The 23266-nt window shown below is 37.2% G+C and overlaps 1 protein-coding gene across 1 annotated transcript in view; it reads right to left on the reverse strand.

The window, feature by feature from the left end:
- Nucleotides 1–23266, reverse strand: part of LOC103747790 (CUB and sushi domain-containing protein 3) — a 473923-nt gene that overhangs the window by 158258 nt on the left and 292399 nt on the right. The window contains exons 21-24 of the mRNA XM_008850327.1: nt 23016–23129; nt 22432–22527; nt 20860–21063; nt 4236–4360 (exon numbers count right to left, since the gene is read on the reverse strand). Coding sequence (XP_008848549.1) covers nt 4236–4360; nt 20860–21063; nt 22432–22527; nt 23016–23129 — 539 coding nt within the window. The remainder of the gene's footprint in view (nt 1–4235; nt 4361–20859; nt 21064–22431; nt 22528–23015; nt 23130–23266) is intronic.

The raw sequence follows: 23266 nt of genomic DNA on the forward strand, positions 1-23266 counted from the left end.
ATGCTACATTCAACTTCTGTTTTCTAAGTGCAATTATTACATAAAATATTCCCTAGGTAAAGATTTTATGTTATCATTGATGTGTCCAGTCTTGAGTAGTATTTGCCTAGGATGACTGATACATGCCATAGCTTTTCTGCAGACTAATTAGTTTATTTTGTGGTGCTAACTCTCTAAAGAGTCCGATCCGCTGCTTACGGGAGGATCCACTGAATATTGTAAAAATATTTACTGAGCGCCTATTGCTGTGCCTGGAGCTAGTGGCCAAAGCACTTTTGGCCATTGTCCTTGGGAGTTTACACATAATTAGCTGATAGCATGAAAATGTGATAGGAATTATGACAAAGGATGTCAGAGAGTGAGGAGATCATATACAAAGGACCTTAGCTTTGTGCTTAGAACACAGATTGCTTCTCACAGGAAAGGTACTTGAGGCAGAAACAGACTGGTGAGAATAAAAACCTGGGTCTGAGATGATGGAGAGTTGAGTTTGGCTGATAAAATTATGGATGAAGAGAAATGGACTTGATTGAGGGATGGGTAAAAGACAGTCCTGGCAGTTTGTTATATAGAATATTAGACAAATGAAAAAAGCCAAGATTTTTGGCTTACAAAACTGAATGGAGAGGGGGTAATTCTGAGACACAACAATGGAGAAATCTATCATTTTGAGAAAAATGAGATGTTAGGAAGACTTGAAGGTGAAAATATCTAATGGCTAGGTACAAGATCTACAGCTTAGGTGAGACTCCGAACTTGCTTTGTGTTTGAATATCACCAATTTTGTCCTTCATTCAAAAAATGAGGGGCTTTCGGGATTAATTTGTTTGTTTTTATTGGTGATGGTTTTTACCATTATTTCTTCTGTTGTGACTTGGGTCATTGCTAGCTTATAATAGTCATGGAAAATATGAAAGTAGAGACTATTCAAAGAAAATGGTATAAATGGAAATGAACAAAGGCCATGGAATCTTGAAAACAATGATAGCTGAAAGACCGACTACTGACTTGAAAGAAGAGAACAGGTAAAGACATAGAAGCAGGAGCTACCAGTGTGGGAAAGGTACTGAGATCCAAGAAAATCACTAAGGAAGGAGTGTAGAGAAATTCATCAGCTTAAGCTTTGCTGACAGAACAGTATAGAGGAGCAATGCAAAGGCGTTAACCACACAGGTGCTCACAAGTGGATGGTTTGATTAGAGCATTCGGCGCTAAAGACACAGCACAGAGAAACAAAAACAGCTTGATAAGTGAAAATCACCAGCTTTTTTTGTTTTATTTTGATTTATTGGTTTGTTTTTTTTTTTTTTGGTCTGTTTTTGAGACAGGGTCTCCCTGTATCCCTCGCTGACCTTGAACACACTATGTAGACCAGGCTGGCCGTAAACTCACAGAGATCCTCTTCCTTCTCTCAGGAGTGCTGGGATTGAAGGCCCGACGACACCAGTTTTTTAAAAGTATTATTTTAGAGAAGTGGAAATTAATAAGCTGCAGGGCATGGCGGCCCAAGCCAGTTGGGGCTACAGGGAGACACTGTCTAAAAGGAAAACAAACAAATGTGATGCTGCTAACATGCATATTAGGAGGCCTGCATAATCACCACTGAGTAAAGTGGCAAAGGTTTCAGGTGGTTCTAAAGATAACTGTCTCATCTCAGAGTACTACTTGACATATAAACAATCCTACAGTCCTTGTTAATTCTACTTTTGAAAAATTAATTAATTTAAAAAAATTTTTGGTCTTTAACTTTTTAAAAAAAATTTATTGAATTTTTTGTGTATTTCATACAGAACATCTCAAGCAATCTTAATTTGACAGGGTCTCCCTGTAGCCCCAAATGGCCTGGAACTCACTATGTAGACCACACTGTCTTTGAACTCACAGCGATCCTCCTGCCTCTGCCTCCTCAAGTGCTGGGATTAAAGATGTGCACCACCATCCCTGGCCTAAATTTAATTTTTATTTTTAAAATATTTGTATTGATTGTTCGAGAAATTCAAGTATTGTGTTTTGATGGTCTCTAGACCTCTTCACCATGTAAACGCTCACCTTACTACCCACCACCCACACTTCACACATTGTTTTCATTTTTATTTTTTGTCTTTTTGATAGTGAGCCCAAGCCATTAACAGCTGCATCAGCAAAGTCTTCATTTTTATTTTTTAAAAAGTTCTATTGAGCATGCACAAGACTGTGCAAACACAAGTCAGGCAAAATCCCAGCATGGAGTTGGGAGGTGGACAAAAAACCCTAGCTGGGGGTCTATTGGCAATTGATAGCTGCTTGGAGAGGAGAGCCAGTCTTAAGACTTTAAGGGTATGACACCCGGTGGGGTCAGCAGACTCCAAGGGATGGATGGATCCCTACCCAAGACGTTTTGGGAAACAGAAATAAAACTTGCCAATTCTACTTTTAAAGAAAATAGATCTATCAGGAGGCCAGAATGGGCCCATGAAAGGGGAGGGGAGGGAAAAAGGCTTTAATGGTGGAAAGATATAATATAACACATTCAATATTAAATGAGGGGAGGATACTGAACATTAAAAGGTTTAAGAGGGGATGAGGGTGGAAGAGAGGGTGAGGAAAGAAAAGACTTTATCCAAACTAAGGATTTGTAAAAATGCCTTATGGAAACCCACTACTTTTTAAAGTAATTAAAACATATAATAAATTGACTGGAGAGATGGTTCAGTGGTTGAGAGCACTGACTGCATTGACCCAAGTTCAATTCCCAGCACCCACACGGCAGATAACAACCATCCCTAACTCTCAGTTCCAGGGAATCTAATATCCTCTTCTGACCTTCTCAGGCTTTTCATAACAAGGATGCATTTACACACATGCAGGCAATACATTCATACACATAATATAAAAATAATAAATAAAATATTAATATATAGTATTGAAAATGAAAAGAAATTTGAATGGAGGCATCCTACATGGATGGACAAAGCTGCCCCAAGAAGACATTTATTATTAAACGAAAATCTCAGTGCCAGGCATGGAATCCTCCCAATGAATTATTGGTCAGTGAAGCCCTAGAGGTCTCTAAAACAATATATTGCTAATGCTCTTGGTCACCTACCAGAACTGGATATAAGACCCTGTTGCTGAAGACACCATTTATTTTAGTAGCAGGATACAGAGAATTCAATCTGGAACTGATTGGAAAACTTCTTCTTGGATGATTACCTTTTATAGTGCCCAACACTCCTATGAAGGCCACTGTAGGACACAACCATTAATGGTCTTACCCAGCACTGAACCCTACCTACATGCTGCAATACTGACCTGCCAGGCACAGTGTACCCATTGGCACAATAGTGGCATCATAGTTATGGTGATAACCAACCACTTTATGGTTGGATTTGAGGTTTACTCCACAGGTGATAATTTATTTCTGATATTATAAACATGGTCAGGAGTCCATGACTTGGGAGGTCATAGGCCCTAAGGGCCTACTACTGGGCTTTTATTACGTGGTCAGGCTGTCAAACTACCTTCTAAATATTTGCTTATACCCATGGATTAGTGGTGTTCTCAACCTTGGACAAAGAAGCTTCTTTGTGCAGTGGTCGGGGACCCATGCTGTGCAGTACCCATGGAGGCCAGAAGATGGCGACTTATCCCCTGGAACTGGAGTTAAGGACGGTTGTTAGCTGTCATGTGGACACTGGGAATCGAACCAGGTCTCTGTAACAGCAGTCAGTGCTCTAGTGGTCTTAATCACTGAGTCATCTTTCCAGCCCCCTTCACACTCCAAATATTTTCTTAACCATTGAAAAGGAATACATATGCAGAAGACATTTCACTATATTTGTTTGTCTTAACTACTTAAGGCTATTATGCCGAGCACTTTTGTAGTCATGTTAAGACCACATGAAAGAAAGACCAAGGACTGAAACCAACATCCTGACAATTGGGGTCCAGACAGGTGAAAATAACCTGGCCCAGGGATGACTCAACTGGATCTCTAAAATAAATACCCCTTGGGTCTTCTTAACTCAAGAATTTGTGTCAGATGTCTTTATTTTGCTATTGCTTATCCTACTGGGAACTGGTTTTGGCTTTGCTCTGCTTACAGTAAAAACATATTAATACCAAATATCTTCCTATTAAAGTGAGCCATGTTGGTCAAAAGTACTTGCTCAACTTTTAGAAATAATATTTTGTCATTTCTGAAATATTACTTTCAAATATAAAATGAAAAATAAAAAAAATGTAAATGTCCTTACTTGAATACCAGCTCCCTCCGGCACTGTGATCTTCCATATACAATTCAAATTGTTGTCATAAGGCTCAGGATATCCAGGAGACAAAATAGTCCCTTTACGCTTGGTTAAAATTCCCCCACAAGGCACTGCAAGCAAAGCAGTATGAAAGCAAGTTAATTCTACTGCAAAAGATTGAAATAAAAGGTCAGAGATAACATCTCAAACACATTAATAGTCTTGCAAACAAAACCACATCATGTTATGTTTTAAAACTTCTTGTATGCCACAAAAATACCTAAACAAATGAATTAAATGGCATCAATGGATGAGTTTGCATTCACATATATAAAATTATAAGTCTAATTATATCATATAATTTGTATTATTTTTACCTATAACCTCATTGACTATATTTGCCACACACACACACACACACACACACACACACACACACACACACACACACGCACGTTAGATAGAGAATTTAAAACTATTATTTGAAGTTATTTGGTACTTTCTCTTCATGAATCCTTAGAGGGGTAATAGCATCCTCCTAAAATGAAGGATGATCATGGTAGTAATTATAACGTTCACACAGTCCACTCATATTACATGCTCAGTATTCTTCTAAGCACTTCTGTATTTTAACTCATTTAAGTCTCCAACTGTCTAAAGATATTTGAACAGTTTTTTTTTTTTTTTAATCCCTCCCAAACCTGAGGAAACAACATTATTAAGAGATTGAAAGATTTCAAAAATGAACCTAGCATTTTCATCCTGGGGTAGAACCAAAGTCCACATTCCTAAATGGGAGGAAGACATTTCATGAGATTATTACCAGTGTAACTAGTACAAGAATGAATAAGCATGTAAACCTACTGTGAAGTCTGCTAAGTCTTCTATCATTGTTAGAATTTAAGAGCTTCCCTTATTATTAATTTCAGCCGGATACTGGGCACTACCAAACTCATACTCCTATTTTTTTTTTTTTAATCTTAAAAAATATTTTATTGGGGCTGGAGAAATGGCTCAGTGGTTAAGAACACTGCCTGCTCTTGCAGAGGACCCGGGTTCAATTCCCAGCACCCACATGGCGGCTACAAACCGTCCTTAACTCCAGTGCCAGGGGAATCCGAAGTACTGTTCTGACCTCCGTGGCATTGCACAACATGGGTGCACTCACATACATGCAAGCAATACACTCATACACATAAAATAAAAATAAAATATTTTTAAAATTTTATTATTTTTGTTTTATGTGAATGTGTGTGTCTTGCCAGCATATATGTAAATGCACCTGTGCCATACAATGCCTGAAGAGGACAGAAGAGGCCATCAGATACCCTGGAAATGGTGTTTTGGGCACGTGTTAGCTGCCATGTGGATGCTAGGATTTCAACCCAGGTCTTCTGCAAGGACAGTTAGTGTTCTTAACCACTGAGCCATTTCTCAAGGCACCTAACTCACACCCTTAAATACTCTGTTGCTTTGGAATGTTTCTTTTTTTTTTTTTTTCCTTCTTTTTGGTCTTTTCGAGACAGAGTCTCCCTGTTGCTCCAGCTGGCCTGGATTCACTATGGAGACCAGGCTGGCCTCAAACTCACAGAGATCCACCTGCCTCTGCCTCCCAAGTGCTGGGATTAAAAGCAAATGTTTCTTAAACTCTTTGACATGCAGATGCTTCAATCTGTGCCATGGAAACACTATTGTTTCCCAAATGATTTTGTGAAAACATAAAAAGCATAATCTATATAAAGTAATTAGCTTGTCAATTAAAACAATAGTAAAGGATAAATTATATTTACTTTGGTTGCATGGTTATTATTTGGATATCAAGAGACTGTGCCGATTGGTCATTTTTCCTAGTTTGTCTATAACGGTAGCTTAAAAAATATGGGTGTATGTTTTTCTGATTGAAGGAGAGAAAGAGAGAGAGACACACACACACAGAGCAAGGGAGAGGGAGAGAGGGAGAGAGGGAGAGGGAGACAGAGAGAGGATACATTCTCTTATGTTAGGGTCAAAGCATGCACAGGAGGCCAGAGGGGGACTTTGAAGATCATGCTCTATCGGTGCCTCCTTCATTGTTTTGAGATAGAGTTTCTCACTGAATTAAAATTAGACTGGCAGCCAACAAGCCCCAGGATCTTTCTGTCTCTATTCCCCAAGCACTGAAGTTACAGGAAAGCACAAAGACATGCCTGGCTTTTCACATGGGTGCTAGGTCTCCATGACAAAGGTCTCCATGCTTGTTCAGCATTTATTCAGTCTTACTCATAAGTCATTTCTCTAGCCACATGTGTTTTGTTACAATGATTTTAAAGAAGTGGATTATAGTTTTATGCCACTTCTATAATGCAAAAAGCCATGATAATTACTTTTAAAAGGTACTACAGGGGCTAGAGTGATGGCTCAGTGGTTAAGAGCACTGACTCTCTTGCAGAGGACTCGGGTTTGATTCCTACCACCCACATGGCCACTACAAACCTTCCTTAACTCCAGTTCCAGGGGAATTCAAAGTCCTCTTCTGACCTCTGCAGCACTGCACGAATGGGTGCACTCACATATGTACAGGAAATACACTCATACAAATAAAATGAAAATAATAAACAAAATATATTTTTAAAAAGTACAATATTTTTAATACAGAGATGATTATTTTTTAGAGAAAATCATTTGTTGTAGGTTTTATTTTTATTTATTTATTTTTAGTATTTTAATTTATGTGTGTATGTGTGTGTACATGTGTGTGTAGGTGCCCTCAGAGACCAGAAGAGGTTGTCCAGATTACATTATTATAATACTTTGTGAGCCATCAGAGCACAATGCCCAGACTGAGCTATGGACCTCTGGAGGTGCAGCAAGTATTTTTAACCAAGAACCAGATCTCCAGTTTTTGTTCATTGTGTTTTCTTGTGCATACATTATGAGATTCAACCCAGATTCTGTTTATACTGGTGAGAAAATATGTATTACCATTAACAATGTAACAGCAATTGTCTTATATAGGTTGAAAATACTCTACTAGGACTGAAGAATTATGAAATTTTAAAAAATTACTCCAATAATAGAAGGAAAAAATGGTATAATAAAGCTTAGCTATCTTAGCCCCCTTTTCTTGGCTACCATGGTTAACAACATGCTTCCTCAGTGCTCTGACCTGATTTGTCTTTCCTTCAGCCCTCGAGCAGCTAACCTCTGGGCACTGAGTGCTATTGCTACCTGTTTAAACCCTTTTCTGACCCACTAGAGAGTGTCCCATCTTTTTCTGTACTACCAAATGTGTTCTTTCTTTTTTTAAAATATTTTATTATTTTTATTTTATGTGTATGAGTGTATTGCCAGCATGTATGTGAGTGCACCCGTGTTGTGCAATGCTGTGGAGGTCAGAAGAGGGCTTCAGATTTCCCCTGGAACTGGAGTTAAAGACACTTCATAGCCACCATGTGGGTGCTGGGAATCAAACCCGGGTCCTCTGCAAGAGCAGTCAGTGCTCCTAACCACTGAGCCATCTCTCCAGCCCTCAAATGTGTTCTTAGACAACTATTTTACTTTGTGCTTTCATGTTTTTCGTTTTTTTCGTTTTCTTTTGCTTTTGTTTTGTTTTGTTTTCTTTTTTTGTCTCTATAAAAAATCTGAAGTCTGAGACAATGAAGTTGTGGTGGTTTGAATGAAAATGTCCCTCATAGGCTCCAAGAATTTGGACATTTCATCCCCAGTTGGTGGCACTGTTTGGAGAGGTTTAGGTGGTGTGGCCTTGCTGGAGGAAGTACATCACTAGGGGTGGGCTTTGAGAATTCTTAAGCCTTGCCAGAGCTCAAGTCACTCTTGCATCCTATGCCAGCTTGAAGATGTGGTCCCTTGCCGCCCCTGCCATTATGAACTCTAACCCTCTGGAACCTTAAGTTCAAAATCAACTCTTTCTTCTATACGTTCCCTTGGTCATGATGTTTTATCATAGCAACAGAAAAGTAAGGTTCTAGGTCTAGCATGTCTTCTCTTTACATTATAGATTTTCTTCCATGCTACTTTGGTCACAAGCTATTCCCTCTCCCTTGATTTTTTTTCATCCACTTGGTCCATCTGACTTTTGTTCCCATCAGTCTATTGAAATGCCTTCGTCAAGGTCTCTGGGATTCTCTTGCTGTGGTATGATCAGTGCTTAATGTTTATTTTACTCAGCCATACGCAATGATCTGCCACTGAGCCTCCTTTACTAGGTCATCAGCATGCCACATTCTTTTAGTTCTCTTCTAAATCACTAACCACTTTCATTAATTTCTTTGGGTAACTGCATCCCTTCCTTCTGATCTGGTAAAAACCAAAATATTAGACTGGAAAAATAGCTCAGCAGTTAAGAACACTGGCTGCTCTTGCAGAGGTCCTGGGTTCAGTATGTAACTCCAGTTCCAGGGGATCTGATGCTCTCTTTTGGCCTCCACCAGTGTTGCATGCATGGGTGTACTGACATACATGCAGGCAAAACACTCATACACATAAAATAAAATTAAAAAATAAATAAATCAACAAAATTTTCAAAACTGAAAATTTTAAGTTGGACCCAGGTTGTTTTCACTACACATCCTCTGTAAATGCCAAGTGTTTTCCTGGCCATAGTGTCACCCCTGACTTGGGCATTATGTAGTCAGTGTTTCAAAATTAATATGTCTAAAATATGTTTGAAATTTTTCTCCAACCACGCTCCTCTACATCTCAGTACATTATCCCCACCTCATTCTTAAACTATAACACCAAGATTCCTATTCATTTCTCTTTCTTCTTATTGAATCCTTATTTATATGTATAGTTGATCTCTCAGCAAACCCTGATAACTCGCCTTTAATTAGTATGTCCCAGGCAAGGGATATGTCTCAACAAATAAACGCAATAGGTGAAAGCCTGGTGACCTGAGTTCAGTCCCCAGAACCCAGGTACAAAAGGTGCGCAGAGTGACCTGTATCTGTAATCCCAGCATTCCTTCAGGAAGATAGGGGGCAGAGACAGGAAAATGGACGAGAAGCTTCTGAGCCAAGTAGTCTGGAGTGCACAGAGCACCAGCAGAAACAAGAGATCCTTCCTCAATAAGGTGGAAGGAGGGCACAGAGTCCCCGGGTTGTCCTCCAGACTCTGCACTGGTGCTTTGATGTGCACACGTTTGATCTCCTCTCTCAACCCCCCCCACACACACACTCACATTTTCACACAATAACTACTAAATAAAAAGTATATCCTGAAGCATCTCCTTGTGTTGACCATGATCTTCCATCTAAATTGCCTTTGTCTTTCTCTCCACTACTATAATAGATTCCTACTCAGACTTACGACTTCTACTCCAACCCTTCCTTCACTAACTTCAAGTAGTTTTTCAGAAACTACTTAAGACCACTCAGTAAATTCCTACAGTGCTTAGTTTGAACTCATCATGCCCTTCAAGGTTCCCTAGAGATAGATGTCTCTGCTCTTCCTATCGGAACCATTTCCCATCACTGTGTTCCAGAAAACTGGGGCTCTTCTTGCAGCTGTATGTGACTGTCCGTTTGTCCCTTCACCTTCACATTCCAAATGCTCTCTCACCACTAAGACCTTTTAGTCTCTTCCCATTATTGACTATACATCGATAGAAAATAGCAGTACGCCCTGGATGCCTTCTAACACTCAACTCATTTTAATTTTCTACAGAACCTGTTACTTGGAAAAAGGGATTGTATTTACTATTCCCTGCCCCCTCTAAAATGCAGACTCCATAAAAGGAAAGAGATCGTAGTCAGAACTGTCACCAGGGCTTGAAATAATCTCTGACACTTCCAAGCATTCCATAAATGCTGGTCAGGTGAGCTTTGGAAAGACTATGTTACCAGTGTGTTTCTTGTGGTTAAAAAATATCATTCCTGCCAGGTGCGGTGGCACACACCTTTAGTTCCAGCACTTTGGAGGCAGAGGCAGGCATATCTTTGTGAGTTCAAGGCCAGCTTGGTCTACATAGTGAGTTCAGGTGAGCTGGGGCTACAGGGAGACCCTGTCTCAAAAAAAAGGAAAAAAAAATCATTCCTGGTTTGAGGAGTTGGCCCCATAGGCAAGAAGACTGTAGTTTTGAACCTTAGAACCCATGTAAATGGCAAGTGGGCCTAGTGGCCCACTGGTACTTTCAGCTTGTTGATTCTAGAATCAAAATTACTAGGAGCATCAACTTTGAGCCTCTGTGAGGTAGAATAAAGACAGAAAATTGTGGGACCCTGAGAAGAAAGGAGCCCATCATGCCAGATTTATTTTTTTTTTAAATATTTTATTATTTTTATTTTATATGTACGAGTCTAATGCCTACATATATGTAAACGCACTGTGTAGTGTAATGCCCATGGTGATCAGAAGAGGGTGCTGGATCCCCTGGAACTGGAGTTACAGATGGTTGTTAGCTACCATGTGGGTGCTGGAAATCGAACCCGGGTCCTCTGCAAGAGCAGCCAGTGCTCTTAACTGCTGAACAAGCTTTCCAGCCGCATCCCGGATTTTGATTGAAACATCTCTCTAGCTCAGAAGCAAGAATTCCAGCTCAGTTAACATTTACTGTAAAGTGCTGACATAAAGTTAGTATTACTTTCATATAATACTTATGTTAAAGTTGCAGTGATACAGGCTTAGGACCTGAATGTATATGACTTTGGGAAAAACTCAGACATTCCCTGAGAATTTCAAACATACTCCTTCTAATTTCTCTGTGGGCCATATTGTTATCAATTATAATCGACCAGATGCCGCTTATATCCACTCATTGATAAAGATAGTAACTTCAAACTGTACCTAGCACATATATATATATATGTATATTGAGTTGCACCTCTCCTTTGAAGAGTCCATGTACACACTTGGGTATGTCTTACCCCTGAGTTTCTTTCTCTCCTAACCTTCATGCGTAAGCCTATATTAAATAACATTAATAAAATCTGCAACTCTACTTCATGAACTACCTAGTCCTGAAATTACTTCCAGTGTAAAAGCCATGAGTCACATAGTATGGCCTTATTTGACTTTCCAACAACTCCAAGGGAACTCCTCAGACTGCCAAGGGTGACAGTGCAGGAACTCTGCCTCCTTTACCTGGTACAGGTAAACACTGGCATCCACATGCACAAGTTCAAACGCACCCACACATGTGGACACTCATATACACAAGCATGTAAAACACACACAAACAAATAAAAAGGAGAAAACATTCACTCCTGCATCAAACCATTTCCTAGGGCAAGCCAATTTGTCAAATTTTACTGTTATCATTTTTATTCTTTCTCCAAAAAGAAAACCCTGCAAAAATATCCCCTAGATATGCATTCTATCTACAGAATTTTTTACAAGTTTCACTTGTATATACTATTTAAACTAACAATCACATCTTATTTTTAAAAGGTCTAATAAATTTCTCTTATGAATTAAGAAAGTGAGTTTTAGCTGGGCATGGTGACACATTTCTTTAATCCCAGTACTGGGCAGGCAGAGGCTGGCAGACATCTGTGAGATGGAGGCCAGCCTAGTCCGCACAGTGAGCATAGTGGGTTCCAGAACTGCTGGGGCTACAGGGAAAGCGTTTCAAAATGACAAAAGAAAATGTGTTTAAAATCCACTAGCCTGGGTTCAAATCCTAATTCTGTCTTTGTTTCTAAATCATAGAGGTTTTATTGTCAGTGCAAAAGATATGCTTTTTCTGTTTTCTACAGTTGGTTTCATACTAAATTACCCAATGCTCAAGCTTGTTTCATCCAAATGCCGGTAAATGGCATTTACTACTATATTTAATAGATCTTTCTTGATTGTGTGAACAAATGAGTCAAGAGCTGATCCTGTGTGTGTGTGTGTGTGTGTGTTTCTTCATCAATTTTCCATTTTAAGAAATGATGAAACAGATAGATGTTGCCATGGAAACACTCCAAGTGAAAGCAATTCAGGTTCTAGGGAAGACTTGAAGATTTAAACAATACAACCAGATAAGAGTGATAGGATAAGCAGCTAATTAAAGACTGTTTCCCTCAGGGATGTAGGTGGTCGCTTCAGGAGCTTTTCAAAAGACCTCCCACTAACTGAGTACTTGTGCCTCAGGCCCCGTATTGTCGAAGCTATTAGTGTCTGCAAGGTGGTATTTGAATCTCTAAGTCTCTGGGGCAAGACAACCTGGGGGTTTTAAGATTGAAAATTTTAGGAAGTTTGAAGTGCTACAAGGTCAGATTTGAAGATGAAAGCTCAGTCTTCCAAGCACTTTTTTTTAGTTCAGTTTTGCATTTTTTTATAACTTCAAATTTCTTATTGAAATGTCATTATATGTCATTGTAATTCACCCAAGAATTCTTGGTATGCCAGCTTTGCAGAGGAGTCTCCTGTTGTTTCCATTTCTGAATCCTCTCATTTACTATTTGAGTGTTTTAACCATTAGCACAATCCTGTCTAATGGGGCTGCTTTCCAGTCAACAGCTTAGTTGTCAGTGTAGCAGAATTACTGAACATTTTACAGCTTTTAATAAAAAACATGAAAGTGTCGATAGTGTAATGAGGACTGTGAAACTGAAATAATGCCATGAGATGAAAACCATCAGGATGGAGAAAACTGCGCTTTGTTCTCAATTACATGCTCCTGCTCCTGAAGTTGTTAACTGAGCATTCACGGAATTGTGAAGGCAGCGAGAACAATCATCGTGCATTACTCCTGTACACAGATTGTCAGAGATGATTGAAACTGTTTAGTATAAATACAGAATTTGTTCTTTTTCAGAATAAAATTCTCTTATAACATTCAAATCTCTGTGTGTGCGTGCATGTGTGGGTGCGTGTGTGTGTGTGTGTGTGTGTGTGTGTGTGTGTATGTGTGTGTGTGTATGTGTACATGCATGCCCATGTGCATTTAATCTACATAACTTTCTTACCCATCTCAGAAATCTGAAACTTGTAACCGTGTAAGGGTAAGAATAATGAGCAAGAGTAAGACAGTGTGGAGTCATTAGTGAAACTGGAATACACAACCCTGTGGGAAGATGGCTAATGGTTTTACACCTCCACAAACACTCTGGAAATTGTCACAGTTATTTACTAAAATCCTACCAGTAAAGGAATGCTCATTGCAAAGCTGTTACTCACTAGGTCTCCCCATTCAGTATTAAATATTATAGTAGTAGGAAAAAGGATGCAGATTCAAACAAATTAAGAAAATTTTAACAAACACAAAAACTATACATATATAATATAGTGGATGGTTCCTATAAAAGAAGAGGAAGGGTATAGAGAATGAACGGAGGATGAATGGTAGGAAGTTGTTTTATATAGGGTGTTCAAGGGAGGTATTCAGTGACAGACTTGAATGGTATAATACTGTGAGTAAGAAAAGAAGTCTGAGAGATGTTCTAAAGAGGGAAGAGAAGAAACAAAGGCCTTGTGGATGCAAAAGTACAACTTTTACCTTAAAGGGATAAAAATTAGTTTATTCTGGAGTCAAACATGAGTAACTATGGCCCAGATTCAAGTTATTCCAAATTCCATGTTCCAAAGTGGTAACAGTTTCATGGAGCTTTTATAGTAACAGAACAGAGAAAGTCATAAGAGAGACATTGTTTCAAATACATTAATGCATCTGACATCAGAGACATGTGATATAATGAAGCCAGGAGAATTTTGCTATAGCCCTTAGATGTTATCTGACACACTTCTTAGACCTTTCATTGGTTGAAGCTGGTGGTCTAAGTTGATACCTTCTAAAAGGTTTTTATCTGTTAGTCACAGGACATTAAATTAGAGACAGAGGCAGGCAAGGAGTGACTATTTAGTGGGCTAGAGATGGCCCAAGATAAATGGTAATTAGTCTCTGGCCTGTGGCATTTCAAATTCTCCACAATTCATTGAAGTTTTAATCAGTTGAATAGAATTTGCATAGGTTCAGTTACAGTTTAATGCAATGCAGGTTTCCTGGGAACTTTCAGTCACAGCCTCAAGAAGGCAAGACTGACCTGGTCCTGCGCTCAATGCCACCACTGGCACAAGTTCACATAAACAAGCCTCCACCTCCCTGTGTTCATGAGCTAGACCAAAGGGGAGGTGAGAAATAGGTGGCGGGCTAGAATTAGTCTGAGAACTATTTGAGACTGATTGCTGCTGGGTGAAGGCAAGTATGATTTACGACCACTGGATGGGCTGACTAGACTCCAGTGGACACATTTACACTGAAGGACATTTGGGTACAAACGCCTGACTGAATAGGACTTAGCATGTATGGCAGCGTGCATAGGGTTTGGTGGGGGAATGCAAGGGGAGCAATGGATCGGGGAGGGGTGGTCTGGATTTGAGTTGGAAATGTATGAAATTTAAAAAGATCATTAAAAAAATCGCCGGGAGTGGTAGCGCATGCCTTTAATCCTAGCACTTGGGAGGCAGAGGCAGGTGGATTTCTGTGAGTTCCTGGCCAGCCTGGTCTACATAGTGAGTTCCAGGCCAGCTGGGGCTACAGGGAAACCCTGTCTCAAAAAGACCAAAAAAAAAAAAAAAAAAGGCAAGACTTCATATAAGCAACAGGAGTTCAAACCAAACCAAATATAAGAATGAAAAAGAATGCATAGCTATGAACCTAAGACATTCCTGTGCTGACTCTCATACTTATTAAAGCCATAATTGTTGTATTCCGAATACTTTGAAGATGAAATATTTACAGATCAAAGTTAAAGTATAAACTGAAGACTGATATAGTTGTATAAAGTGTCAAAATCTGAACCGAGCTATCAGGGTTCTGTAGCTCCAGCTGGCCTGGATCTCACTCTCAAGACAGGCTGGCCTTGGTCTCGGTCTCACAGAAATCAACCTGCATCTGTTTCCCAAGTGCTATATTTGCAATATTCTCTAGGCTTTCAACCATTTATTAGCTTTTGCAACATCTTGTTCCAACTAAGCGAGGATACCAAGGAGTTTCCCATAATTACTTTAATCTGAGGGTCCATCCCTTGACCTGATTGCCTGGACTTTCTGAATTGTTTCTCTGAGTTATTCTCTCTTCCAGACAGATTCCACTAAGAATAGGATTGAACAATAAACATCTCATGACAAGAGTCAAAACTATCCCTTAAGCAACAGCAACATTTTTACTGGTGTCAGAGTTCTGGGTGACTGATCCTGATGCTAGTCAATCAGACCACGCCCTGACTAAGACTGCCACCTTTTGGTATATAACATGAAAACTCTTGCTAGGACATTGAAAACTGATTCCTTTCTGTTCTTGTCACAGCATCATACTGTAAAAAATTTCTTTTCTGCCTTCATGATTATCTATTCTTTTGATTACTCTTTGAAGACAGAAGCCAGGCCTGGTCTATTGGAACCTTTGCCTTAGGTCTGAGATCTGTTTTCCAGCCTGATTGTTGGACAGAAGTTTATTTCCCATACTTTCCTGGGCATAGCTCATGGCATAGTTCTCACAGGGTGAAGTTACATCCTTGCGGTTCTTCCTGACAGAAATTTCACCAGAGTCGATCTACTTCCATGGGGTACTGAACCGCGATCCACCCATAACTGCAGTGCGTATTGTCTAGTTGAGACTTTCTGCAGTGATCTCAACTTTTGGCAGTTCTCTGGTTGAGCAAAAATACTGTTCAGGGAATCATCCTTTATTATCTAATTGGAGGCAATCAGGTTTCCACAGTCTTGCTAGGGAGACATGTACTGCACCAGACCTGTCTAAATAGCTAGAGAGCTCTGTGCGATGGTTCAGAACAGAGTCTATTTTATGAACTATGTCAGGCAGCAGAGAGACCTCTCCTCTAAAATCCCTTACCCCCTCACCCTACCTTGCACTCCAGGAAGGTGATGCAGGGATTAACACCTTGATGATCTCTGAAATGCATTCTGGGTAATTCTTCCATTGTCTTGGAAATAAATCTGAGGTTTTGTTATTACATCTGACTAATATCCCCTTTATCTACATTACTTCCTCTTAGCTTTTGTTAAGACAGCAATTTCCTTCTTAGACTTCACTTTGCCATACCTTAAAGCTGTCTCCTGAACACACTTATCTTTCTTTCCAAATTAGAGAGGCTGGGAGTTTTCTAAAATTTTGAGTTATGTTTTACTCTTCATTAATAATATTTGCTTATTTTACTTATTTTCGGAAACAGGGTCTAGTATCTCTGGCTGGTCTCAAATTTGTGGGCTTAAGCAAACTGCTTATGTGCCTGAACTATAGATGTTTGGCAAAAAACTACCTAACAATTCTATCATTAAATGATTTCTCTCTTCTCACACTTTGCCAAACGCAGTCAAGAGAAGCAAGTGGTGTTATACGTTCAAAATTTTATTTAGATATTCCCTCTGTCAAATATCTAATTCAGTCTCATTCACAAGTTGTACTTTCTACAAACATGACATAGCACATGACACAGTCTGACAACCTTAATTGGCTAGCCTTCCCTCCAATATTCAAACATTTGTTTCTTCTTAATATCTGAGACATCAAAATGGGCCTTACTGTCTGTATTCATACCAATATTCTCTACTGAGCACATTATTATTCTCTACCTATTCTCTTTGGAGTTTTACAGTGATGTAGGTTTTATCTAGCATACACCTCAAACCTCTTCAGGCTAGACCAATTGTTTAGTCTGAAGCCACTTTCCCAGTTTGAGGATTTGCTATGGCAGCATCTCTTTATTCGCTCTATCTTTTTTGTCTTAGTTCTTCATGTAACTACACAGAAAACTACAGGCTAAGAACCTAATAAACAATAGACATTTATTTTTCATAGTTTTAGAGGTTGCAAAGCCCACAGTCTAAGCACTGCCAGATTCGATGTCTTTTGAGAGCCTGTTTCCTGGTTCACGGATGGCCATTTTCCTTCTGTTCTCTCACATCACAGAGGGCAGTGATATCTCCTTGTCAACTCTTTTATAAGGACATTGATGTCATTTGTTGAGTTTATGACCTATTCATTTCCCAAAGATTATACTTCCTAAGAGCATCACCATAGTAATAAAAATTTCAGTGTATGAAATTTGAAAGTAAAGCAGCATTAAGACAACAACACAACCTGACATGATACAAAGTCAAAGGTTTGTCCATTGTGTGTTTAAAGACTATTGCTGCCATGATAGGGTTCTCAAAAGTCTAGGCAACTACAGACAGCAAGGTCTCTGACAGAGATTGGACCAGCTCCTTTGCCTTAAAGTTGGAAGTCAGCTCAAATTAAATCTAGGCTAGAGGCAGTAAATTAACATTCGTTTTTGAAGTTGAGTATCAATTACAGTCAACATTACATTCTGAAAGACTTTTGCTTCTTTGGGGAGCCAAAGTATTTGTTGGCACAAATCTATATTTAGGTTGCATTGTCTTCCACAACTGCATATAACTCCAGCTCCTGTGGATTGGATGTGAATGTCTGTTTCTGACAGCAAATCAACAATAACACCAAAAGTTGTCATTAACCAATTAGATATATTAACCAACTAAATATTTAAAAACTTTTGATTTGAGTATGAGGTCTTACCCACAAAACAATACCTCATGTGTTAAAGGCTTAGACCCCAGATAGTAGAGTTATTTATTTATTGGATCATGAACAAATGAACTCCATCAATTGATTAGCTGATTGGTCAATTCATAGCCAAATGAGCCATTAGGAGGTAGGGCAAACTTGGAAGAAGTGACTTATTGTGGATGTGAATTTTGGAAAGGTGTACTGTATCCACAGATCTCTTTCTTGCTTTCTGCTTCCTGGCTGCTGTGAGGAAAGCAGCTTTGTTCCACCATAGCCTCCTGCCACCCAATTGTTCTCCTGTGCCACAGGCTCATAGCAATGAACCAAAGCTGAGGATGAACTCATACCTCCAAAAGGAATTATTAAAATACAGTTTTCTTCCTTCAACTTGATTTTCTTATGCAGTCAAGAACTGACTAACATAATAGTCATGAGACTTTTTTCAGCTTTAAACAAGAATAATCTATAGTTTAACACTAATATATTCATGTTTTCCACTCTCCCTTTTACTTCTTTTCTAGTTAGAAAGTATTCTCATGTTTCTTTTCTCCATGTCAGTTTTCCCCTTCTTTATATTTCTTTACAAAAACCTTAGTTTATTATCATGTCTTCATGAACAACAAAAAAGTTTCCTTGCATAAAGAAATATTTAGTTTTTTTCAAGGTCACAAAGAATAAAAGCATTGTATTTTAATGAAAATAAAAATTACTTTAATTTTTATGACCTTTCAAACAATGAGAAAATGCATTCTTCTAGAATTATTTATATTTGCATGAATTAAGTAATGAAAAGAAATTTCACAGTACTTCTAATGAGTATATTTTAGTAATGCCTATTATAAAGAAAATTGTTAAAAGATACAAAATATAGTTGTATTAGAATAGTAAATGCCAATGATCTGTCACCATGGTGAGTACAGTTAATAACTAGGCTAATTCATGGACAAATTGCAAAAGTAACTTTTCTATAGGCCTCTTGAAGTCTTAAATACTTAGAGACTGGACAACTCTTAGACCATTCAGAGAGTTATTTAAAAGTACTTTAAAAAACCCTTTGCAGTAGATATTTGCTACAGTTATAAATATAGTTCCTAATTCCTAAACAAAACTTCATCTAACAGCACATTGGGAAGATTATTCACCACAGTTGAATGGGATTCTTCTCAGGTTCCAAGGATGGTTCAATATTTGTAGTCATAAATGTGATACACCACAATAAGGGAAAAAAGAACAATGCCTAGATGATTATTTCAATATATACAGAAAAGGCCATTGAGAAATTTCAACAATTTTCTTAATGAAAACATGGAGCACATTAGGTATGAAAGGATTATATCTTAATATAAAATTCATTTGTTATGTTAATAACCAACATCATACTGAACAGAGGAAATATAAATACTTTGTAGAGTCTGGAAAAAGATGAACATGACAACTTTTGCCACTTTTATTCTTTTGTCTACTGGAAGTAATTACTGGAACAATCAGACAAGAGAAAAAATGATCAAAGCATTGAAATTGGGAAAGAGATAATCTTATTGTCACTGAAGATAACATGGCCTTATGTATACAGAGACTCTACCAAAATTCTGCTAGATCTAATAAATGAATTTAGAAATATACATAATCAACATGCAAAGATTTTTAGAATTCACTAACAAACAATGAATTGATAACCAACTGTAATCAAGAAAATAACGTTCTGCAGGAACACTACAAAAATATGCCTAAGGATAAATTTTTCCAAGGTACTAAAAAATCTTTACAACAAAAATTCAGAACATTGCTGAGTAAAACAAAACACACACACACACACACACACACACACACACACACACACAAGTACTGAAATTTCTAGAAGAAAAGAAGAAAAAATATTTAAGGGTCTTGGAAAAGGCAATGATGTTTATGATAAGACTCCTAAAGTACAAGAATTAAAAGCCAGCATAGATGTGATCATGTCAAACTATATAGGTTTTGGGTACCAGAGAGATGGCTCAGTGGTTAAGAGCACCACTGCTCTTACAGATTCCCAGAACCTAAATGGTGGCTAATGATCATCTGTAAGTCAGTTCCAGGAGATTCTAACACTTTATTTTGACTCCATGGGCATTGCGAGACACGGGTGCACTTACACACATGCAGGCAATATACTCATACACATAAAAAAAGATAAAATATTTAAAAAACTACAAAGTTTTTCAACAAAAATTATCATATATATATTGTCTATAATGGAGAAGAAATGTTTGAAAACTATACATAGAAGTTGATATTCTGAAAGAATTCAATAATCTCATTAAATATGGGCTCTAAATTGAAGTTAGCACTTTTGTAAACAAGAACTGAAATGGCTAACAGATATATGAAAAATCCTCAGTGTTATAATTGCTAAAGAAACATCAAGTCAAAACAGTAAGAAATCATCTTTCACACTAGAAAGACTATTGTCAAAAATTCTAAAGATACTACATGTGAAAGATGTGGAGAAAAGAGGTGACAATATAAATTAGTTGAGCCTTATGGAAACTCGAATATGATTCCAGTTTCACACTGATAACATCGCATCATTATTTGCAAGAGCCAAGAATTAGAATCAACCTTAACTTTCCACAAATTGTTGAACAGAGGGAGAATCTGTGCTGCATTTACAAGATGCAATAATTAGAAGGAAACTCTGTGTTTAACACAGCATAGACGACCTGGAGAAAATGCTAAATGTTAAAAAAAAAATTCTAGGCAGAAAAGACATGACTTCATTCACATTAGAATCTGTGGAAGTTAATACCATAGGAATAGAGGGTAGAAAGGTGATGCCAACATCAAGGGATTGAGTTAAAGTGAAAGAGTTCAATAGTTTGTTATATGATAGGAATAAGTGTAAGAGGTCTATTGTAAGACCTGATGATGACTATAGCTTATGAGGATATAATTAAATCCTGATAAGTGATGTAAAGTGTTATCACCACAAAAATATTAACTTTACAAAAGTAATGCAGATGTTAATAAATCATGACTCATTCCATATTGCATAAATATTTCTAAACATTATACCATCCACAAGAAATGCATGCAATTTTATCTGTCAAGTTAGAAAATAATCTTGGAAATCTTCCATAATCATTCACGATCACAGAGCATATAAATATAAACACTCACCAATACAGGTAGGTAAGGAATCATTCCACTGGGCCAAAGAATTGGGCACTGTATCACACCTAATGGCTTTGGAGCCATGAAGAATATAGCCTGGGTTACATTCAAAAAGGACCAGTGAACCAACTGCAAACTCATTGCCAATTCTTCTTCCAAATCTTGGTTCAGGTACAGAACTGCACTGTGTAGAACTTGTTCTAGGGACAGCTGCATAGAAATAATTGTTGGTTTTAATTTCACATTTATTTCAAAATGCAACTACATAAACAGGCTCAACAAAAGTGGCTTATATTTTTTGAAACTTGATTTATTAATTTTTATACATTTCTAAAGTCTTAAATTCCAGAAAAAATTTCAAATGAATGTTGTCATATTTTATTTAAAAAAGGTTTAGTTGTGATAATTTAAATGATATCAATCATGCTACTACTTTATTTTGTTTTATCAAAATTATTAGCTAAGCAAAGTAATTTTCATTATATGCTTCAATTTACAGGCTCAAAATGGATATATATATATATATATATATACATATATACATATATATTAAACTTGGGATACCAAGCATAAAAGCCATTTCAGGCTACATGGAATAACTTTACAGTTGTTTTCAGTATTGGCTCTTATTAATATCAGTTTGAAAAAGCAACCACATTTTAGTTATTTTAAAACATGTTTACAAACTTAATTTTAAAATATTTTCATTACTGAAGATGACAATAATTATAGCATAAGCAAATTAAAAGTCAGACAGATTAACAACAATAATTCTTTGTGCTTTAGAAATCATATTTGAAATTTATTTTAGAATTTGTATGTCCTTCAATTGTGCCTTTTTTGATTTTGTAAAATAGAATGATAACAGGATGTTTTTTCTTTTTAAAATACATACAAATGTGATCAAAAAGTTTGACAACAGTCAAAAAATGACATGATGAATTCTGATGGACTAATCCCTATTGCTCAACTTGAGTAAATATAATTAAACTTTTAGAGTGCCTTTAAGATTCATATTACCACATATGGTTTACAGGGCATAAGTACTATTATAAGTAAAAGAGAATAATACTATAGCCAACTGAAAAATAGAAAAAAAAAGAGTTTAATAAGAATAGCATATTGCAAATATTTATCCATTTATTAAGAAGACAGTTCAAGGTTTTTTATAAAATAACTATTATGTGACCATATATAATTAAAGCAAAGTATTTCAAATGATGACTGGATTTAGTTTAATGATTTTGTGTAACTTTGTCTACAAAAGGCAAGAAAAAAAGCTATGTAAACTAACTTCTAATGTCCAAAAATCTTCATTAACTGTGAAGACAGTTTCAATTTTACTGAGAATGAGAAAGTATAATTTTCAAATGGAGCAATGGCCTTGCCTTATCTAAATATATCACAGCACAAATTTTATATGTTTCATTTAGAGTGCTAGACTGTAAGGAAAATAGAATATGTAGAAACCGAAGAATTGTAAGGAAAACATAGATGTTTTGAAAACTATATGTTGGGAAAGAAGGAAAATTAGACATTTAAATCCGTAGTGTGTTTCTAGACTACAGTGTCACTTACCTTGATAGACAAAGTGAAATCCCTTAGCTGTTATTGGTCCAACTGATGTAAATCGAATTGTGATCTGATTACCTGAACTCAGTGGAAGTGATTCTCCTACTCAACAAAACAAACACTAAGATATCATAAATAATTTTCATTCAGTATTCCTAACAAATTATATTATTTTACACTGTCATTTGAAAATGTCAAACTATGTTCTATCAAATTACTTTAAAATATCCTGCTGCTAGCAATAGATTCCCTTTGAGTACAGCTTCATTGCAATCATTTCACCAGAAGGCTTTAATTACATTTTAACACATAGGTCTCATTCTTAAATACTTTTTAGCACATGAAACACCACAGATTTCGATTAAATATTATATTTATTTTATTCCAAATCCTAGGAAATAGTCGATTATATTTTTTCTCAACCTTCTGATTTATTGTTAAATTGTGGTTTTATTCTTAATAAAAAGTGCTTCTCTTTTCAGTTTACTTTACTTCTAACATGGATGACACAGATCTAAACTTTCTCTACAATACTATTAAAATCAGTCTTTAACCAATAACTGATGTATGGCAGTTCTAGTAAAGGATACCTGAATGGGATCCCGAGAGGGAAGATAACAGAGGAGACTGCTGAGTTGGCCCATCAAACACCTCAACAACATCGTGGAGTGATGTCTGGAAAAATACAAACTGGCCAAATACCACTGATCAACAGGAACCAGGAGAAGCAAACCAATCACCAACCATCCAAAAACAAAAACGAAAAACAAAAAAATAGAAAGAGGAGGAGAGAGAGAACAAAGTATTACAATATAATAGTCATCGGTATTGTTCTTTTTTT

Source organism: Nannospalax galili, unplaced genomic scaffold, assembly GCF_000622305.1.
Source record: "Nannospalax galili isolate Female #2095 unplaced genomic scaffold, S.galili_v1.0 scaffold1485, whole genome shotgun sequence".
NCBI classification, from domain to species: Eukaryota; Metazoa; Chordata; class Mammalia; order Rodentia; family Spalacidae; genus Nannospalax; species Nannospalax galili.